The following is a 17,279-nucleotide window of genomic DNA, read 5'->3' as shown; positions in this document are numbered from 1 at the left end:
AAAGCGCGTTCATTCAGCGGTGCGTGCGCACCATGAGCATTCTCGCACCCCCTTTCCTTCGTCGCGCCCACCGCACCGCACCGAGACTTTCCACTTGGGCACAAGTGTCAGCTGATGGGGAAATACGCGAGTGTCTGCGCTGGATATCAGCAAGCTCGCCGATTTATGATAGCTATTCCTCAGGATAAAAGCTGAGAGACTTGCGTCACGTGCGGCGGCGCGCTTCTCAGATTCGCCAGATGTTTTATATTACGTGTAGGAATGCATCTGGGGGAATCTCAGGCGCTTTCCAAGATTTAACGTAGATTCTGATCCGAACATGTTAAATCTGCAACATGCTACACGTGTGCTACACAGCACGTTTTATGTCGTTTTTAGAGTATTTTCCAGATTTTGTGAGAAGATGCAATCCAAGCTTTATACTTTAGAAAAGTACTGACATAATTTAATATTTTTAATACAGAGATTTTTACTGTGCAATTCTATATTTTGCAGAATTATTCATAAACATATACAGTTTATTGATTTAAGTTATTTTTTAAATTTATATTATTTTTAGTTTAATAAATGAAATTATTTACTACGCATTAATTTATGTCGAATTCTTATTAATGTCATTTTTTTTTCAACAAGCAAAAGTTGAATTTATTACGGATAAACGTAAACATTTTAGAATCACGCGATAATAAAGATTATTACGTAATATATTTATCCGCCCTTAGCACGAAAATTTACATCGCCAAATGTACATGCTGAAACATTGTAATTCGAGGAGTTACTTGCAGAAAGTAACGCGAATATTTGCCTTGTCGAGCTCGTTGGCAGAGCTAAATATAAATAGGGGTTGCGAGAAATAAATTCTTCACCTTGGCAGAAATAAAGCGAGAAATAAGGACATTTAATTAATGCCGAGAAGGAATGTCTTATTCACGGAAAAGCAATTATTAAGCGATAAGTTGTTCCTTGCAGAAAACTCTTCTCTTCTGAAACCTACAAAATTTTAGTAACCTTTTTCACGAAACTGTATCGTGATGACTTTGATAAAGCTTTATCCGTCACATTTGTTTGACGTTCGGACCAGACTTTGCGCTAACGATTTTGTCATGGATAAATGTCCCTTTGCTTTCGTGCGAATGAGTATGATAGTAATCATGGTTATATATTTTCTTTGAAAGCGAGCTAGACATGTATCCATGCATACTTGTTACAGAATGAAAAAGTTTGAGCCGTCGATATATGAAAGGCGAATTTGTCACGTCAACTTTGCGACCATCTCCGAGTGTATAGCTTTATTATATTTTTAGTATAAAGTTTTCGTGAAGTAAAAAAAGAAACTTTATCGCGTGAGTGAGTCGCTATTAAATATACATATAACAATGCACTGTTACAATTATACCTTTATTATAATATGTAAATGCTTTACGATGCTGATAAATTCTCAGAATTATTTTATAAGTAAAATAATAATTTTATGTCTTTTAATTTTAAAATAATAAACATATTTTTTAATACCTACTAGACACCACAGACGCGCGCTTCGCGCGCGCTATTTAGCTTTAACATTATGCAATTACTATTACACTATTAACTTCTTAACTTCTTAATACACACAACTGTCAAATGCGATGGCCCTCGCGATGGCCCTTGTCATACGATGACAGCTGCAAATGAAGTAAGCGCAGCGAGAGAACCGCAATTGGCATCGCGGAAAAAGGGCAACAAAAAACTTCGAGATATGCGAGTATCGACTTAACATGCCTTTTTTTAGAAAGGACTACCTACACTGTGTTTTATTCTGTAATCGTACCTTTTATAATCTTTTATGAGTAAAATTTTTATAACAAAATGAAATCTATAAATAAAAGGGGAAAAGTACTCCCCTTTTTCAATTAAAATTGTTGGTACACTGAAAAAAAAATATTCCGGATTTTAGTAAATATTAGTTTGTATACAACTGTGACTCCATTTACTAAAATGAAGAAAATTTTCCTTTTTATTAGTATATGTGTATTCACTAGGAAAAAAATATGCTAACAAAAAAAAATTTTCTTTAATTTAGTAAATGAAGTCACAGTTGTATATCCAAACTAATATTTACTAAAATCCAGAACATTTTTTTTCTCAGTGTAGAAAAGGAAAACTTTTTTTTTCTTAAACCCGGCTATCAAAAGTAGTATTATATCTCAAATCGAGCTTGTTACGTTTGTATAAAGCTGAAAGTTTGCAGCTTTATGGGCGAAGAGAAAGAGCATCTTTCTTCTCGGTTAACTATATTCGTATCCAGACATTCTCCAACTTAAGTGAAAGTGGAAAAGTATTCTCCTCACGTACGGTTGACTTCACATTGAGATGCCTCATCATACGAGATACAAAGATCTTGGGAAAACTTTTTATGCCATGGATATTTCGAAGAAGCAGACTTCTGTAGCGTTAGACACCGACTGCTTATTCATATTTGAAAAAGCCTTGAATATCTCGAATATTTAACGACGAACAGAGATACGCGATTTATCAATATTTTCAATTAACATTTCAGCGAGAAGCTAAATGAATTCAATCATCTGCTACAGTTTGAAAAGAATAATATTGAGAAGAACCGTCTGGAACGAGTAAAATTATGTAATAAAGTTTTAATCGTCTTTCAAGATATTTAAAAGAAATTTATAAGCGCCATTAATAATACATTTAACAATGTATTTAAAATAATTCCAAACGGAAAATGTATACAATTGTCAGTCTGAATGTATACACCAATTAGTTTCTTTTAAATTGTAAACTTTTACACGTTGAATAAATGCAAAAATAATATTTATTTAAATATATTTACATAACATCTGTATGTTTTGTATATATACTCTGCATTACGAGTTTACAGACATATTACCGTGCAAGCATAAGGTGACATATGAAAAAAACCGTCTTTTTCATGACACGTGTAACATATATAAGGCGCAATGGTCTCTTAGAAAGCTCGTTAGTTAGAGTTAGTAAGCTTATATAGCACGACTCAAGATAACTCTTACAAGATAAAAACAAATGTAGAACTTAGATGAAAAAAATGATTTGGTGATTGAAATATATAAATAATTTATTTAATAGAATTAATGTTAATTTTGACGGCATTTATATCTGTAATTTAACTCAACACGCAAATATCAAATTATAATTAATATTATTTTAAATTAAAAAAGTAATCTTTGATCTCTATTTACAGAATGTACACAAATTATTGTTTAAACATTATAAATATTTTCAATGAACTGTATATGTATAAAAAGGTGTAAAAGTATATTTTTACGTTTTCAGGCTTACAAAATACTTCTTACTTACTTCTATTTTAAAATAAAATTTTTCGACTCTTGCGCACAGGGTAAGGTAAATAAAGTAATATTTTTAGATCATCGTGCTCCAGCAAATTTCATTTATTTGCAAAAAATTTGATGAAAATTTTTCTCGCAAAATTATTTTGAAAACTTCTGCAAACGAGGGGTTATTTCAGTCTGATGCAATCATACTATTATACAGGTAGCTATCACAGTTTTCGTATTACGTACATATTATATTTTATGTTTTTCAAATAAAGTGATAGAATTTAATAAGTTATTTGTTAATTATATAGATCTTTCAAAAATGTTTTATCATTTATGTTTACATTATTTTCCAATTTCTGTTAACCAGCTCTATCACATATATTTATCTTTTTCATCGAGTGTCAAATATATAGATTCAAATAGAGAAGCCCGAAAAGTGTCTGATACATTCATGTCTCACAGGAGTTAGGTACACCTACACATTATCATGTGTATATATGCAATATATTATTATTCGCCAAAAGAAGACCCTCGGAGAATAGGCAGATGTTTGTTGGAACGATAGGTTGCGGCAAAATATTGGCGTTTCTCGAAGCTCAGTATACAACGCCCGAAATATTTCGCACGGATCTGTTTGGTATGCAAAGTAAGGAACGAGCTACGAATGACAGATAAGATTTATTTCCAAGATTGATTTTATATATATGTATATATATATATTGAATACTTTCGGAATGAACAGGAGATATTGAGTACTCGAAGACATTATTCTCATTTTTGAAGAAAATATATACACTTGTTTTAGGACATACTATACATTGCTACAGAGAAAATGGAATGGAAACACATATAAATTTTGATTGATTGATATGGGATTTTTTAAAATGAAAACAACTTGTTTGTTGACGCAAATAACTCTTGCGTAAAAAATATGCTGGCGCGCAGTTAGCTTTCTATACAAATAATTTAAAAAAACACACAATTAAATTTTACATAATTTATACATTTTTATCTAATTATTTTTTTACAGTAGCAGACGTTATTTAATTTTAAAAAATTTGTTTCCAAATTTTGCTATATTAAGAAGCAATTCTTTTTAATGATAAACTATGATTTTACTCCAGCAAAATTATCTGGAAACGTGGAATCATGTGGAAACGTGTTTTCAACGTGTACTCAAACGAGGTTAAGAGTTCAAGCTTAGATTAAACCCAAGTATAATCCAAAATTAGTAAGTAAGCTTAAATTTTACTGTAATACTTGAAAGTCTAAAGAGTGCTTTGGGGGAATTGCCTTCTTATAATCTAAAAAAATTATAATATCAAAAAATCTAATTTAGCTTGTGTTTTTATTTATTATTGTAAAATCTAATTTATGATATTTTATATAATATATGTATATATTGTAAATAAACATATAATATTATGTATATTAAAAATATATATATTAAAATAAATATACAATATTGTGTATATTAAGAAATAGAAAAATAGAAGAAGGAATTTTGATACATTTAAATTTATTTAAACGCTCTAAATAAATCTGAATTAAATGATTCCTAACGCTGATTTATTTTTATGTTATCTCACATTTGACGTAAGAAAATTATGTACAATATAGACTTGAAATCTCTAATAATAGTGTAACACTTTTTACTACGTGACTGCTATAGCAGGTGTAGCAAAGGATAGCAAATTTGTGGCAACTCCACATAGAATTTTACCTGAATTTGATCCTTTCCGTGTGCAGTCCCGTTTTCCCCGTCTTGTGGTTTCCATTCATCCTACACGTAGCACAACCTCCACTAGGTATAATTAAACTAGCATTTAATTAAATTATTTGCCATTGATTCGAGTTACGAACCTTCACATACAAATGTCATAATTTGTTACAGAAGTAACACAATTTATCGAGGTATAAAAGGGACGATGTTTTATGTTTAGAAATAAATAGTAAAAGATTGGTAATATAATAATTGATACTAACCGTTTTATTAAGATTTATATTAACATAACAAAATTCAACATAATTTAATTGATACGCATAAATATAAATCTATTATGTGATAGTAATATATAACATACACATTTTTTCATCATTAAAGTTTTCTACGCATAATATTAAATCTGATATTATTCACGAATTACACGGTTATATAATTTACTTTTACACTGAGATATATTTTATACTTTTTAAATTATACACCGTGATTAGAAAGGATATAATTAACAATAAAATTAATTGAATTAGTTTAATATTAATGAGTTTGAATTATATACTTATATACTTTAATTATATACTTATATACTAAAATATTGCTTCCTCATAAAGAAAGCTTTGTTTTCGTAAAAAATTTTGACGTAGAACTACGTCTTTGTTGACAGTAAGTAGGGTAGAGGGTAACATTGGGAGCACAGATGCAACGAAAACATGTCACACTTTGAACGTTTATATCTTCGAAACTAATAATTGTAGAGTAATGATTAATACGTTATTAGATAGTTTATATTTCCTCTTGAAAGTTTTAAAAGTCTCAAAAAGCTTCCTAAATTAGGAAGCCAAACAATATTATAAGCAAATAATTATGCTCAGGTCTCAACCACTTTCAATTTTGGCAATTTAATATTAATTATTGGCAACTTTTCTAATTCCATTATATTTTTCAGTCTTTTCTATCCCTATTTCATATACAATGCTTTAAGTTTGGTTGATTAGACTCAACTTTATTAAACTATGTATTTATTTTTGCTTATATATAACTCAAGAACATCAACTAAATTTTAAAGAGTTATATATGAAATGGGGTTAGAAAATACTGAAGAATATAATGGAATTAGAAAAGTTGCCAATAATTAATAATAAATTGCCAAAAAAGAAGAATTATTGAAAGTGGTTGAGACTTGAGCATAATTATTTGCTTATAATTGTTTGGCTTCTTCATTGAGGAAGCTTTTTGAGACTTTCGAGACTTTTGAAAGGAAATGGGACTATATAAGCTATCTTATGACGTATTAATCATTACTCTACGATTATTAGTTTCGAAGATATAAACGTTCAATTTAAATTTAAAAATTTTTTTTATGTAAATTTTCGAATTTTTTATGAATATTCTGTAATATCCTAGGTAGGGTTTTTCAACTAATATATTGATCTGAAAAAATATTAAACAATAATATATTGAGAAAATGTCACATTTTTATTCAAATTAAGTTTTATTTATTTATTGTCTATTTTCTGTGAAGATTATATAAAAATAAAAAAATGTGCAAATATTAGAAACTGCTTTCTTTCCATTTTTTTCACTCATATCGATTAGTATTTAATAATAGCAACATGTACTGATCAATTAAAGATTAAAAGATATTTAATTCAGAGAAAGTATTAAAAGAAATAAAGATAATATTCTTTGCTAAAACTTCCAATATTGATTATCTGATGAACTTGTCCTATCACTGTTATCGACTGAACTTAAATTATCAAAAAGTATATAAAGTAAATTATATTTTTAAACTTACTATATAATATAATAATTATAATAATCTATGCATTGTGGTGTATAAAATAACTTAATAACTTTCTTAAATCTTAATAATTATTAGTTTTTTTTCTAACTACGTTATTGACTAAACAGATTATCATCCGTTGAAAAAATTTTATTCTGTGATTCTTTATGAATTCACAATCAGTGCAACCAACGAATTTTGCCCAAATAAGATTAAGTAAAAATACAAATTCTCATGTAGATATCTTTACGTGGAAATTAATTTTACAAAAAAAAAAATATAAAGTATAAAAATATAAAAAATAAATTTGGACAATTATTTCTTTATTGATTTGACAATTTTATTTGAATTCATTTACTTGTTGACTGTACCAACAACTGAAACTTGATATGGCTCTCGATGAATTTTGCACAAATTCCAATTGTCAGAAGGAATAGGATACCACAGACTGGTATCGGATGACCGATCAATAAAAGATTACATCTCCGTTTCTACATTAACATCTATGCCATCGTTATCGTATATCTGTTTCTTACATATATGAGTTGGAAAACGAGTCTTTATATATATATATATATATATATAATAATTTTTTTAATTATTGTCAAGCATTGAAATTGTCAGATGGATGTATTAAACGTATACCTATGTATTACAGGTTGATACAGCTTCGATCAGATGTCACTACTTCTACTATTCTTGTTTGTATTTGAAATCGCAGACCTTGAAATCTTATCAAACACAAGCATAAATCACTATTATATCTCTAGTACTTTAGACTTTTATATTCTGTGATTAATACTGTAAATAAAATTCAAGTATCGCGAAGTTGTTATTTTGCACACTATAGCATCATGTATGATATTATTTCAAGTTCTCGTAAATCAATTTCGAAAGAATTTATCAAACTTTACTGTTATATTACTAATAATATCTTGGTTTTACATATTTTGAATCTTTTAATCTCGAAAGATTCTATACCTTATGTACCAATGTATAATTTATATTATATTATACATATGTACACAAATCAACATATGGAATAAAGAAGCTGTTTTCCTATCACGTTGCATTGTCTCACTTTATTATATCCATTTTTACTTACAGGTTCAGCAGTTAAGTATCATTTATACGTCAGGACGCCCATCATTATATAATATATATGTGCACCTTCGTACATGGCTCGCATATAGAGATGCAATATAAATAAAAATCGATTTCTACTTGATAACATCTATGTCACAATTTTTTTTATTCGAACCTTAGTTTATTCACATATACATTAATTTGAATTGCCAATTTGCAGTAGACATTTGATGTTATGCGTGGCAAATATATATTTCTAAATATCGACCATATACCCACAGTCAGAGAGCATGCCGTATTATTCTAAAAGTACATTACAATGCATTTGTATAATTATCACATAACATATATTATATTGTTTATAAACTATATACGCGTAAGAAAAAAATAAGACGAATGGCGGGAGATAATCAAGTAGTCGAGAATAAAAAAATGTGTAAAGAAGAATGTAAGGTGCTTTTTTGAGAATTTTTAAAATTAAGATTATTGGACAGATAGAATATATTGTCTACGATTCAGTGGCAATTACATTTTCAGTTTGATCTCACGCTGTTTCTGTGTGTTTAGAAAACACTTAAAATATTATATATACATAATTATTTATCAAAGTAATTTTCTGTCTGGCGTGTACGTTATAAAGTAGTACGAATTATAAGATATTAATAACAAAATATTCCGAATATACATTTTTAATTGTATTATCTGTTCATTAATATTCACGTGCACGCAATATCATTTTAATTTTAATTTTAACAAGAATTATTTTCACGAAACGTGCAAGGAATTTGAGGCACATTTCAATACAATCTATATACGAATAAATAACAGCGAAATAATACGACAGAACTTATTCTCATCATGTCGGAATTGTTTACAGATGAAGAATTTGCTATTTTAATTTTCCGACGATAGAATTAAATTGATCGAGCATGAAATGCACATTAATCATACATTTTCCAACCCGTCGGGCACAATTTTGATGATCGTCCGTTTCACGGATCTACAGCGAGTAATCTATAATAAAAGCACGGCCGTGTGTCGGGAGGGAAATATATAACGCGCATTGCAAGTGTGTACATACTTTCTCCACGATCTAGACAATACGCTTTTATATATGGTCTCACATAGGCTCCACGCAGCTATTTTTATTACCTGCACTTCTTTTAATCATGCTATTGCCTAAGGCTAATTATATTTATTTGCTAGATATTGTGTACCGTCTACCGGTCTTCCTCCCCCTTTTTAGCGCTAAGCAGCCTTTACTGCCTACCCATTATCACGCTATGTTTATATGCATATTTGTATACACGCTACATGGCGCCCGCTTAATAAGTTAGTTGTTTTTTTTCCTACAAAGTCTGTTATCTCTGTACAGTAAGCGCACCGCTACTTGTGCCCCCCCCCCCTGCACTTATATATTTAAATATAGCCTACATATCGTACAGAGAGAAGTTTACTACACGTTAGAGTAACTGCGACGTATCGTTTCCTTCTCGATCAGTTAAGCTGATCTTTGGACTTAAGTCTTATTAAGCGGAGTATCATTTACACTGTTACGTGTATCGATAACGATCGTATCGAAGAATCCGGGCGTTCGGAGAAATATTTTGATGCAAGTTGATTTTTTCTTTTTATTGACGAAGCACAGTAATAATTTATGTTGTTATTCTACTACTAATTATAATGACGCCGACATATTATATCCTAGATAGCCAAGACACAGAAGCGGAACGTGTTTCTTTTTCGTTATCGATTATTATCGCAACGATCTTTTTTTTTCATGTTCTCTAACGAGAAATTATTATCGCGTATTATCATTCTACTCTTGCATACAACTCGACATACGCGTGAAGAGAAACGAGCGTACCCCGAAATTCTTCAAAGCTTAGGAAAGCATGTAAACGTATCGCTAATTTATTCAAGCGTGACTTACAATTAATAATATAAATTAATCGTAAATTGAGAATTTACGAGTAAAATGATTTTATATGTCAGGAGCAGAATCTCAAATCGGTTTGAAACGCTCTATTAGTGCTCCTGCGGATGAACATTTCAAAATTAGGTCTGTCATTTTAACGTTAAGATGACTTTAACGTCTAAAACGTATATAATTGATTTAAATATATTTAGCGTAATGAAGAAACAGGATAAAACTCTCGCTATTGGCAGTGAATTTTGGAAGATATCCAAAGTGCCAAAAATGTCCCCGTAACGGCATTTCCCAATGCCATTTCATTCATGCAATGTATATAAAATCCTTATTTATTTTTCTTAATCGGGACACTTTGTACTTTCTGTGGAAGAACATGACGCGTTTCTAACGATAAGATGTTGCAGCAAAATTGTTAGATAAAATTTACGAGCGAAGCGATACGTATCAAATTATATAAAGGTAGAAAACTATACGACAAAGTCTATGATATAATAAAAAAATTTGCTACTTCTGATCAATCGGTAACTAAAAACGATATTTGCTTCTTGGACGTTCCTTTTAATTCCATGTTAAAGCTATGAGTAGAAATAAAAATATAACAGATAGGGAAAACGTGCATCTTGCGAGAGTCAAACTGACATGAGTTTATTTAATTAAGCACCTTTTCTGTCCTAATTTCGTGTAGCATATAACAAGTTCATAGTTATAAAGTTTGTGAATTATTTAGACTGGCAAAGTGCCAGAATTTTACTTAAGTAACATCTAATTGAGAGCTATTCTTAAGGTCCTAAGATATATTGATAATATTCAATTGAATATATATTGTCATTTTCTCAAAATGTGCATTGATTTCAACTGAAAAGGAATTAGATGAGGAAAGAAAGTTATTTTTTCGTTTAACAATTTTAATGTTTGACTGATGCAAATAGACATTGCATGTAGATACCGTTGATTATAGATTCATTTCAGTACCACGCTAATAAAATGATGATGCAAATGATAATGAAAAATGACAATTTATTTTTTTGGGGATATATATAGCTCTTGTGTGTGTATAATATAAATATAAAAATGTAAATCTCCATTTCGTTCACTCGCTCTTCGTCAAGTGCTAATTAATTTATTAACTATTTATCGCTTTCACACCGCAAGCATTGCAGCTGTCTTCAATTATACACGTTTTTGATAAATTAGTTCTATTAATTAACAGGAGTTACAATTTTGATTTTCTATGCAATTGCGTGAGTATGTACGTGTACGTATATTTGATTCATCCGCAAACAAGAATAATAGAGATAATGCCATTATGAATGTTATTAAAATATAACGAGAGATATGTGGATATGAATTATTTGTTACCATTTGTGTTCGCGTGCATTTTGTTCGTAATTTGCAGTAATCGCGAGATACACATGCATTTCATATAAAACGGAATGAAAAAAATTAGGCGTTGCTGAGAGGAAAAAGATATTTTCAAAGATAAGCAATACTGAAACGAAGCTTCGTGATGCCACGGAGTTTATAATCACAGTCGGCTAGTAACTTTAAATAATTGTTCGCACCTGCGGCACAATAACTATTGCGTACACACAACAAACTTTTTAATTAAAATGCATAATATACATAAAACACGGCTAATACTAATGATAAAAAGACCAAAGTTTATAATAAGGTAAGAAATAATTAGTCAAACCGAAGTAATTAACTAAATAATTAATTATTAACTAAATAATCAATTTTAAATATGTAATAAGACAACATATTCTCTGCGTGTCATCATAGATGCGAACGTAATGCCACGAAACGTCAATCAGACATCGATGGAAGCTCGTTTGTGAAAAGAGTACCAGGTGTCACAAAATTCGAAGAGAAAAGGCCTGTGCTTAATTAGGCCATCTCAAGGCAGTGTATATTCCGATCGACGATCGAAAGCCGTAAGAAAATCGTCAATTGTCCGATACTTCTATGAAGGCGAGCTACCTCAAGCTGATTCGTTGTTTGTAAAAGTAACAAAAGAAAAAGAGACAGTACGTTTAAATAACCCGTGAAACAGTTAAAATTTCCCGCCGAAAATCAATAACGTAACGCGAAAACGCTCCACGATTACTGCGTACAACAAGAAGAGACGGTCCTTTATTCGAAGCGACTGGCGTCTTTATAATACAGCCGAACTTTTTACTCACAAAGCGACTGGATGTTTTACAGTACACACACAGTCGGATATATCAATATCTTATATTACTTAATATTTTCACTTTTCGTCTTTCATGATGAACGATGTTCCTTCGTTTGGCTTACTATTAAATGTTTACTATTAAATTACGTAATTGCTACTTTAACGACAACGTTTTAACGCGAAAACGCTCCACGCGGCGTTAAATCTCTCGCAAGCTCTCTCTACGGTACGGACCAGTTATTTAGGAATGCATCTCCGGTTCAGCATAGCGTTTATTATTGTGGTACACATATAATTGCCTAAGACTACATGTACATACAACTGTTATACGCGCGCGTCCTGCTCACATAAACGTTAACAAATATTCACACATGTGTACAGCTTATGTACATACGAGTATTAATGACTTTCGATCGACTCCGAGTGCGTATTATATGTACAAAAGGCGCGTAATAACACCTGACTTCGCCGGCGAGGTCTTAAAATATTATTCTCATTTTATTTATTGTCCGAGTTCACCACAGTTAACGACAAGTGAGTGTAATTCGGTATTAAATATGGAAGGCCATCCTCTTCTCCGCAAAAAAAAAAAACGAAAGAAAAAACAGTCCGTCATTTACGTTAGCTACATTATCGAAACGAGTATTCCGTCGAACGATCCACAGTATATATTTTTACGTCATATGAAAATCACCCCTCAGTATCCTGGTGAAGGTCTTCTTGAACTGCTGATTCGCCAGGGCGTAGCAGAAGGGATTCATGGGACTGTTGGCGTAGCACAGAAAGTATGAGAACATGAAAAGGTGCTCGTTCGTGCACGGTGGATTCGAGCAAAACCCCTCTACCAGCGCCAGTACGTGATAAGGTGTCCAGCAGGCGACGAACGCCCCCAGAATGAAGGATATCGTGCGAAAAGCTTTGCGCGCTCGATTTTCCGTCCGCGACTTTTGCCGGCCTATCGTGAGATCCTTCTTCTGAGTTTTGGCCTTCAATCGTTTCCCGATAGACTTGACGAAATCGCGCCTGGAGCCGCTCTGCTCCGCGTCCGACGTTTCCTTCTTCTTCTTCGACTGAGTCTTCGTCTCCTGGCTGTTCGTCGCACCCGAGGTCGTCGGCATTATGCTGCTGGACGACGAGTTATGCGGCAGGTTACCGCTTCCCTTGATGGGTTGATCCGTCGTGCTGTTAGACGATTCTATCTGCATAACGGTCGTCGTGACCACTGTCGTCACCGGTTGACGCTTCGACCCGTCGGCATTGACGGAGACCTTCGTGTGTACCTTGCTGATGGGCGACGTCTGCGACGCGACGTTCGCCTGATGAGTGATGAACACGCGCGGCGGGTGCGTTTGACTCGATGCGTTGGACATCGCGGGTGGATGGTGCTGTTTGCCCTGTGCGATTTGAACGAGCTGACCGGTACCGGTCTGCTGCGCCGTCGCTCGGATCAGAGCGGCCTGTAACAGGCTGGTACTCGAGCCGGCCACCGCCACGGCGTTACTCAGAACGGGCGACGGGGGTGCCGTGGACAGCGGATTCGCCAGACTGCAGGAGAAGGAAGACGGTGGACTCTCGTAAGAGGGGCTGGGCAGGATGATGGAGCTCTCGTCCATGTACCGTAAATCACCGCCGTCCAGACCGGTGAGAATGTCGTAGGTGCCGTGACCGTGGGAGCGTACGATCAACGATCTGGGCCGGTCGGTCGACGAGGACGTTGTCGGACTGTCCGACACCGGCGGGCTACTTTGGAACTGCATGGGCGGCGGTATAATGATATTCTGTTGACTGCCGCTGATCGACGCTCGCTTAAGTTGACCGGGCGGCGTCACCTCGATCGAGACGATCGACGGTTGATTGCCGTCGGCGTCGGCGTTCGACCTTAACGATTGCTCCGGCGTCAGCGTCCGGCTGCTGGACTTGTCAGGCTCGGCGGGATTGTCGGTGTCCAGAAGACTGAGCTCCTGTATCTTCGGCAGTGTTTGAGCTTTCTGCGTCGGCGTGTCGCGCGTAGGACTCACCGGCAACAGTTTCCGCGCCGTTGGCACACTCAGCTCGACCTTGATCGGCACGACGCCGTTCAGGCGGCCGTTAGTGGCGAAAACTTGGAGAGCGCCGGATTGGGCCACCAGACCCGCCAGCGAGGATCGCTTTCTGATGGCGTTGGACTGTTGCACGTTACCGGTGGTGCTCTCCTCGTCGGAATCGAAGGCGGGACTGCTGGAGCGTTCGGACTTTTCGGTCTCCGCCACCGTGATGGTCGCGGTAACGTTCTTGCCCGCGGAATCCGGCGCCGTCGCGCCATCGGTGATCTTCGCGGCCGTTTTCTGCCCGGTAGTCGCGTCCGCCCCGGTGACGCCGCTGTCGTCCATCGACGTGGCGCCGATCTTCGGTTTATCCTGGCTCAGCAAGGTGCTCTGCGTTTTAGAAATACCTATACCGGCGGCGCGACCGGCCATACCGGACATCGCGCCGGCGCTTAGCGCGACCATCGACTGCATCTTCCGCTGCTTGGCCTCGCTCTTCTTCTGCATGTCATAGGCGGTTTTGTATATGCCGCCGTAAAGGATAAAGAGAACGATCAGCGTTGTCCAATAATACCCTATTATCAGCGCGGTATTGAATATCGGATCCTTGAGGAACTGCACGGCGCACTGGCCCGGATTTAGGTCTCGGTAACCGATAAAGTGCTCCCAGCCGAAGATGCTGATGAAAAATAGTAGCGCCGGGATGATCCAGGTGATGGTCACCATCCAGATCACACGCTGCTTCGTACGCCAGCTGCGGTACTGCGCGGCTATCTTCACCGAGCAGAAGCGGTCGATCGTGATCAGGAGAACGGTGTACTGGGACACAAGGCATACCGTATAGTCCACCGACAGCCACAGATCGCAGAGGAGAGGTCCCAGATTCCAATATCCCATTAACACGTAGACTGTGTAGAATGGCATCGACACGGTGCCTGCGCACAACAATTACAATCGTTACATGTATGGTCTGGTTTCTGTTGCCACGTGTATCTGATTACTCGTATTCTCTGCATTCAAACGGACCATCGCGATAACCAAATTACACATCTGTCGTTGATTATCATCACGTTGAATACATCGGGATACGTTCATAACAGAGAGAGATTTGCATTAGAAATACTGTCAAACGTTTCTGAAGCTAGGCCCTATCAACATCCTATCAAAGATAGCGAATCGAAATGCAACGTGCTGCAAACCATACTGTAATTAAATTTAAAATCAAAATATCGACAACTAGATGAACGCGAAGTTAATGTAAATTTTAACCCTCGGTTGTGACACGAGGTCAAAATGACCCCAATCAATTTTCAAACAGCTGCATGCTGTTCAAGAACTAACAATTTAAGTGGATCTCAAAAAATTCTAGAATTAAGTTTAAACATTGTAGAATGTATTCTCGTTATAAAAAATTAACTTTTTGAGTAGCATAATGTTCAAAAAATCTTTTTAAAAAATGTTCAAAAAAGAGATGTGACAACCGAGGATTAAAATTCGGTATAAATATATATTTCTTTTACCAGCAATACTTATATATTTCATAATTAATAATACTTTAGCATAACTTCTGAAACTCATGTAAGATATAAAATTACTTGATATTGTCGAGTCATACGAGATAATGACATCAAAAATGTTTAACAGAGTTTTTTAAATAATCATCATCAATTAGTTACAAAGTTACAAAGTTATTAAATTAGCGATTTTTAAAAATTTATTTGTAACTATTTAAATTTATAGAAATATTTCCTTTATCTTCAAAATATTATCTTTATGTATAAAAATTTTTGCTCTTGGTGATGGCAGTCGTACGTGACATGATTTAAATATTCCAGAAAAATTTTAATCCCAATATGGTATCATTTTTATGAGACGACTCGACGTTTATTGAAAGGGGAAACGAAAACGAAAACGAAATGCGAGAATTTTGTTAGGACTTACCGATAAGCATATCAGTGGCAGCTAATGATGCTATGAAATAGTTGCTCGGTTGCCTGATGGCCCTATCTACGATGAATGCCAAAAGAACGAGGATGTTACCGCCGATAGTTAGCAGTATGCATATCGCCAGGCAGATAGCAATCAGTACGGTCTGCCAGAGCGTAAATGGTGGCAAAACGGGCATCAGAGATTCATCTGTTTGGTAGGACGTAAAGCTTTATCAGCAAATGATACACGTGACATGATGACGTTAATATAGAAGACGTCTTATATAAATGCAACGGCATATTAACGGACTTAATATAATTTACTTGCATAAAAAATGATCGCATAATTCGTAAAGACAAAGAACAATCATATGATTTCACAGTGGAATGTATTCTGAACGGTTTTACATGCAATTCGTAATATTCGCATTCTTGCTCCGCAAGTCGCATGATTACAACTTAATTTCAATTACATTACCCGACGTCGGCGAGGTCGTTGCGTTTCCGAAAGTCGAGGCATTCGTCGCATTTGTCGGGAACCAGTCGGGCAGAAGTTCTGCGTATTCACCGCTGTTCCATCGCGGGTCATCCGGGTCAGGCCATGTTCCATTTAGCTGGGTACATTCTGCTGTCAAAATCTGGTTATACACGAGTCGACACAGGCGCTCCCGTTGTTTCTTCAGCTTCCTAAAAACAATGGAAAATTTTTTCTTTTACTATTAATTACAAAACGCGACAATCGCGGAGGATTGTTCCGGATATTAAGGCGAGAATGAATGAAAAATTCATTATAACGGATACCTTTTGCTAATCGGTACGAAGTAATACGAGTACGGCGCAACTTTTATGGAAATATATGTAGCGCTCGCACGAGATACCGACATTGTGAAATTTCTCCACACGTAATTGACTGTAACAATAAGCCAAATCTAGGCTAATGATATTTCGTCCAAATAAAAGCATCGAGCATTTACGTAATTACAGACGAGAGAGATAAAATCGCGAGGATTAATTCCATTTGTGCTCGGCCGCTATTTCTATCCCACACGTGTAAATTACATTTTACGCATAAAGAGAAGTTCGATAGTTCGATGAATCACAATGTTCCTATTCCTTCGTCGTGGCTGCTGTGTTTGTTACCATCGAAGAAAATGTGACACCGGTATTTCCTGATTCTCCGCGCACAGCGACATGCACCTACTCTCTCTCTCTCTCTCTCTCTCTCTCTCTCTCTCTCTCTCTCTCTCTCTCTCTCTCTCTCTCTCTCTCTCTCTCTCTCTCTCTCTCTCTCTCTCTCTCTCTCTCTCTCTCTCTCTCT

At 35.0% G+C, this 17,279-nt stretch overlaps 1 protein-coding gene across 1 annotated transcript in view; it reads right to left on the bottom strand.

The window, feature by feature from the left end:
* Positions 1-8,047: 8,047 nt before the first annotated feature.
* Positions 8,048-17,279, bottom strand: part of LOC112458555 (muscarinic acetylcholine receptor gar-2) — a 49,455-nt gene continuing 40,223 nt past the window's right edge. Inside the window, exons 3-5 of the mRNA XM_025022246.1 lie at positions 16,440-16,648; positions 15,975-16,169; positions 8,048-14,968 (exon numbers count right to left, since the gene is read on the bottom strand). Of these exons, the coding sequence (XP_024878014.1) occupies positions 12,684-14,968; positions 15,975-16,169; positions 16,440-16,648 (2,689 nt within the window). The 3' untranslated portion in view covers positions 8,048-12,683. The remainder of the gene's footprint in view (positions 14,969-15,974; positions 16,170-16,439; positions 16,649-17,279) is intronic.

Source organism: Temnothorax curvispinosus, unplaced genomic scaffold (assembly GCF_003070985.1).
Source record: "Temnothorax curvispinosus isolate PA1 unplaced genomic scaffold, ASM307098v1 QBEX01008992.1, whole genome shotgun sequence".
In the NCBI taxonomy this organism is placed as follows: domain Eukaryota; kingdom Metazoa; phylum Arthropoda; class Insecta; order Hymenoptera; family Formicidae; genus Temnothorax; species Temnothorax curvispinosus.
This window is presented reverse-complemented; position numbering and strand designations above follow the sequence as displayed.